Raw genomic sequence first — 6000 nt, 5'->3', positions numbered from 1 at the left:
GCCACCTTGAGAAGAGCTGGGTTCTGAAGTAGGGCGTGAGAACATGAGATTTGCTTTTAGGAAGTGACTGGCGGCGACGGAGGTACGACTGCTACTGCTGGTGACAGGGCTGAGTGGTTATCAGGACTTGCCACTGGTCTTTGGCTTTGTAGCTGAGGCTGATTCCCTGGCCAAGCGGTGTAACTGTGCGTCTGAGCCTTGGTAGCAGGAGACAGAGGTCGTGGCATCTGGCTGCAGCTGGGAGGCACTGCGTGCGCGCCGGGCCGAGGTGTCGGGTTGGGAACCCTCGCGCGGAATTGCAGCCAGGCGGGGCGCGGATGGGGCGGCCTAGGAACCAGGCCACGCCCCTCCCGCCCGCGCAGGCGCGCTGTGAGCCGTTAGCTGTCAGGAGCCGAGCGGCTGGCTGGCGGCGGGTTCCAACGTCTGCGCTGGAACCGGCTGACAGCACCCAGCGCGGCAGGGGCGACAAGGGCGGCGCGGCCTCGGCTCCCCAGCCAGGTCACAGAGGAGAGCAGGGACCAGCGGGCGGCCGGCGACGCTGGCAGGATGGGAAACCGGGAGATGGAGGAGCTGATCCCGCTGGTGAACCGTCTGCAGGACGCCTTCTCGGCGCTGGGACAGAGCTGCCTGCTGGAGCTGCCGCAGATCGCCGTGGTGGGCGGCCAGAGCGCGGGCAAGAGCTCGGTGCTCGAGAACTTCGTGGGCAGGTGAGAGCTCAGGGCGCGGGGGGCGGGGCTGGCGACCCCGCTCGGGGCCGTTGGAGCGCGCCCGGGCGGCGGGAGCCGGAGGACCTACAGGGGGCTGAGGCAGAATGGAGGGCAGAGCGGCGGTGTCCGTGGGGCGGGCGGGGTCGTCCCGGCTCCGGGCATCCTCCGTCTCCCCCCCCCCCCCCCGCCCCCCGCGCCTGGTGGCCCTCCTGGCTGTCTTTCATCCTGCGATACAAAGCCATTTCCTCTCCGTCCTCCGGTCGGGGAGTCGGGGGAGGGGGTCCGCCCGGGATCGACTTCCCCCCCGCCCGGCGCGCCAGCCTCGGGGAGCCTGGATGCGTAGCGCGCCCGGGAGCTTCCCCGTCCCCGTCTCCTCTGTTTTCCCGGCTCCACATCCCCCTCCTTTTCCTGTCAGCCTCCCCAAGGCTCTCTGTGAGGCTTTGGGGTTTTATCCCCCCGCCCCCCACGGAGATGCTGTCCTTCTCGCCCCGGTTCTCGGCTCCGCTCAGCTGTCTACTGTTCGAGACAGTCGTCCCTTGCCCCTAGCAGGAGAGGCGGGGTGCGAGGAGAAAGAAACCGTTTGTTGTGGTGAAGCTTCATCCAGCCACGCTTCCCCACCATTCTCCCTAAGAGTCGAAGAATAAAAGGTGGTGTGTTCGCGTGTGCACCTATTCACAGCTCCAGGCTTATGTCAGAGAAACCGAGGCACAGACTCTGAGTGGGGTGAACGTGGACTTGTGTTGCCCAGATGCCATGTCATTCCTGCATCATCTCGGAATTGACCAGCATCTTTCTCGCACTCTCTCTGCGCCCCCTCCCCCAGCATCATCTTCCGTTCCCTACGTTCTCGTCTGTCCTGCGAGTCTTCAAGATAAAATACTGAATCTAAATTATAGTTATGGGTTTCATCGTGACTCTTAACACAGAAAAAGCGAAAGGATTAATTTTTTTGAATTGAGAATCAGCATTTCTTTCCCCTGAGCAATTCGTGAGGGATTAAGTTACCTTAACGGCCTCGCCTGAGGAGTGCAGACATTTGCCAAGAAAAGCCCGTTTAAAAGCATTACGAAAGCTGAAATCTGTTTCCTATAGTAAACCAGGTAGAAATGTACGGCAGTAAGACAGTGGGCCGGAGTGGGGACAATCCAGAGATTGTACTTTACTCTTTTTATTTGGCTGGTTAAGTGATTTTAGATTCAGAAGGTTCCTGTTCCTTTTTTTCTTTTTTTGTTAGTGTTTGGTCGTGTGTAAAATTTCGATATTCCCACATCTCCTTTGGGAATGTTAGTGTCTATAAAGTGCATATTCTTCTTTCTCAGTTGATGCTCTGATAGTCTTCTTTTTTTCCTTGTATGAACTAGAAAAGCTTAGAATCCTAATAAAAAAGTAAAATTGCTGACAGTTGGCTGGTATCTTTGCCTGTCTCTTAATCACTTCTGTTTTACCATTTTGAGTGATGAGAAAGTGATGGTAAAACATTTTACATATGTCGTCTTAGACTAATGGTGAAGTGATGGATGAATGTGATTTCAAACATACATGGGGCAGTCATATAACTTAATAAGGGTTTTACTTTTTTGGATTTATTGTCAATGAAATTCACTAAGTTTAGAGTGGGATCCATAGGGAAAGTGAGGCTTGAGGACAATGTATTTTTGAATTTTCAAACTCCAGGACATTTAACATGGTACCCTAATAGTCATTTAACTACTTTTATTTTTTAAACAAATACTTAAAGATTAAAATAGTAATTCAAATGCCATTACCATGTTTTTATGCATCTTTCATATATTTACTTGGATGGGCCGTATTATAAATGCATTGTTTGTGTCAAGAGCTTTTGAACCTAATGTCAATTTTAGGCACGTATCTCAATTCTGTCCCGACACATTTCTTAATGCTATAATAAAATTGTATACATTTCCCCTCACTAGCTATCGTCGTTTAAAATGAGAATTTCAAAAAAAGAGATATGGAAGAGTAAATTATTTTAGCTTAAATGTTTTTATGATAGAATGAAAAATAGGGACATTATAAGCATTATACAAATCAGAGCATTTAGCAAAATACGTTAGTATTTTGTTATACTTTTTAAAAAAGTTTTACCAATAATTAATTACTGTTAAAATATCAAATCAAAGGATGAACATAGAGGGCAAAACTCATTTAATAAATATATAAAGGCTTTATTATCTGTGGAGATGACACTTGCCTTGCAGAGCTTATATATTAGGAAAAAAATTAATTAAAAAGGTCATTTGACTTTAATAAAGGTTTCTGTCATTGAATTATTGAGGAATCTAATTTCTAATTATAAACCAACCTTAGGGAAAAAGGAGTTCTCAATTTTGAAAGGAGATTGGTCCTAGGCAGAAAAAAACTACTCATATTCCACTATAACCTTTTATCTTTTTGTTATCCAGCAATTTTGCAATAAAGGTAAGGTCCTTTCCTTTAAGGATGAAACTTTCTTCTTTTACATGTAGTTGTTTTCATTTTAAGACTCTGGCGTATGTGCAGTTATCGAATGTAGTCATAAAACAAGGGGTCATTGCTTGTGTGAATTGTGTTTGCTCTCATTTAAGCTTGTTCTCTTCAAAATAATGATGCATTTTCCTCAATATTTAACAATCCGTACTTAATGGACTATTTTCTTCTCTCAGATATATATTGACTTTTTTTTGATACCACTGAATGAATTTGGTTGTGAATGTGTTTACTTCATTTAACTGTAGCTGTAAAATCCAATTTTGGAGTGACAAGTTTGAGATTGTTATGAATAAAATGAGTCGTGAATGAACTACTTGTTTGTGATTTTCTTTCTGAAGTGATGAATTTACATATTAATGTAATATAGTGTGAGTAACCAGATTGTTCTTTTGGTTGTTCAGATGAGATATAGACTGGCAGTGAGAGGCAGCGTAAGGTCTAATGAGTAGAAGCTGAGACCCATGGTGTGAATATAGGGGTTCATTATCTGGTGTGGGGGTCTGCCCATTTGTCTGGTTTGTGTATGGAAGAACTGAATTTACTCAACTACTTTCATATCCATTTTTTTTTTTACAGTGCAGTGAGATGATGATGATAGTGGTTAACATTTATTGAGAGCTTGCTATGCATCAGGTGTATTCTAAAGGCTTTTACATGGGTAATCTCATTTAATACTCATAAAACCTCACAAAGGAAGGTACTCGTACGAGTTTCATTTTACGGAAGAAGGAATTGAGTTTTAGAGAGTTTGAGTAACTTGCTGATGGCTAATTTAATTTAACATAAAAACAGTGGAGCTAGGATCCAACCTGTCTGGGCTCTATACCTATACTATAAAACCTCTGTGCCATATTGCTCCCTCCATACTTAGATTTACCAAATCCTCTGATAAATACTTTTAACTTCTTTCTTTGATAACACTTAAAAGCACCACCTAAATGAACAAGAAGCTGCCATATTAATAGTATTATTCATATTAATTTTTGTCTACCTCGCCTCATTTCACAGATTTGAGGCAACCCCTTAGGCAGAAACAATATTAGTTAAAAGATAGGTACTTTACTATATTAGACATTCTTGAAGGGAGCTCCAGCATGTAATCGGGTTGTTTATTTAAGTATGTGTTTAGAGTACATATAACTTGTTTATGGAGGTGTTAAATGAAAACTGTACTAGTTGCTAATGTGCAAATGTTTTGTAATGATATACTTGTTAAAAACATTAGTTCTTCAATGCTAGTTATATAGGCAGAGAATTCCACATTATTTTATTCTAGTCTGAGTGGTAAATAGACTTTTAATTTTGTACAAGTAGAGTAGGTTTTGTGATTAATGATTAAAAAAAGACTTAAAAAAAGACTTTTTTAAAAGTGACTATGTTGAGGGAGTGCATTTCAATGTGGAAATGTCAAATGTATATTTATTTAATTATGATGTTTGAAAGACAGATATGTTGATTATCTAATTAAAGTTTTTTTGAGAGAGAACCTTAATAGCCATTTGATGCTGTTGTTGCAATGGACATAACCAGATAATTAAAAAAAAAAATCCGTAAGTCATTTATATGGCTTAGATAGACACTATTCTTAAGTCCTTTGACTGATTTCAGGAGAGTAGTTAAAAATTGAGGAGGGAAGAGTTCTCCAACTGCAAATGAGATTAGGCATAGAAGCATTCATATTAGTAAAACTTCTTAATTCAGAAATAGGTTTGTATTGAGGGAAAATATTTTAAACATCAAAGCACCTGAATTAGTGAATATTTTTCAACAAATGCCTTCCAGGTGTTAAAATTATTAGGTAAATGGATGCTAACAATTAAGTTGTGATAATTTTTGAAAATTGTGCTTTATGTTTCCCAAGAGTCCATTTAAATAAAGAATCAGACACATGAACTTTTTTTCATCCAGCGATGAATTGTTAAAACCTGAAATTACAAAGATATTTTTGCTGAATCAACATACATAATGTACTTCAGGTTTTCACAAATCTACAGTTGGTAGGATTTAAGTACCACAATCAACTTAATTCTTTTTTATTAATAGTATCTGCGAAGCAATACAACCAGGTAAACTGTCCTGGATAGGATATCTCTGTTTTGAAATTTACTTTTGATTAACAGATATCAAAAAATGCACTTGATTAACTTCTTTAAGAATCAATTTGGATAGGCAGTCATCCAGAACTTTTGAGGAATGGAAAGTTAATAGTTAGCTATGCTATTATGCTAGAGATTATTAGGTTATCTACATTTAGTATATTAGGTGTTTTTCTTAGGTAGTAGTACCTTTTATTAGGGCTAGTAAATGGAATTAAATTATGATGGTTTACTTATTAATATAATTTATTTGATATTGAGGGTACTATAAGCAGCTGAAGGAAATAGATGATTTTTTTTCTCTCCCACCAGAGCCAAGTGGAGAGAGCCCTGAACTAATGTACTGTATAGAAGAATCCATTTTTTTTTTCCTGTATGGCCAAAGTTTTGCCTACCTCTAAGTCTGCTTTGTAATTTCTCCCACTCTCAGCATTAATTGATTAATTAATTAATTAAAAACATTCTTTTTAGAGAGGGGGTAGGGCCAAAGGGAGAGAAAGAATCCCACAACCCTGAGGTCGTGACCTGAGCTGAAATCAGGAATCAGATGCTTAATGCTGAGCCACCCAGGTGCCCCTCAGCATTAATTTAAAAATCCCAATGGATTATATAATACTAAACACATTTATATAAAGTGGAAGGAAGAAGGAGGTCAGTGTTTGTGTAGCCTTACTGGGTTGCTAGCATGGGCACTGTTAATATACTTT

At 41.2% G+C, this 6000-nt stretch overlaps 1 protein-coding gene across 8 annotated transcripts in view; it reads left to right on the top strand.

The window, feature by feature from the left end:
• The first annotated feature begins 391 nt into the window (after window positions 1-391).
• The window catches only part of DNM3 (dynamin 3), a 585110-nt gene continuing 579501 nt past the window's right edge, over window positions 392-6000 (top strand). For 7 of the 8 annotated variants that reach the window (XM_027613359.2, XM_027613361.2, XM_027613358.2 and 4 more), the window contains exon 1: window positions 547-707. In XM_027613359.2, the coding sequence (XP_027469160.1) occupies window positions 547-707 (161 nt within the window). Of the gene's footprint in view, window positions 708-6000 lie in introns of all 8 variants that reach the window. The other variant, XM_027613356.2, reaches the window with a different exon arrangement.

This window comes from Zalophus californianus, chromosome 10, assembly GCF_009762305.2.
Source record: "Zalophus californianus isolate mZalCal1 chromosome 10, mZalCal1.pri.v2, whole genome shotgun sequence".
NCBI classification, from domain to species: domain Eukaryota; kingdom Metazoa; phylum Chordata; class Mammalia; order Carnivora; family Otariidae; genus Zalophus; species Zalophus californianus.
The sequence above is the reverse complement of the archived record's forward strand: the minus strand, read 5'-3'. Positions and strand labels throughout refer to the sequence as shown.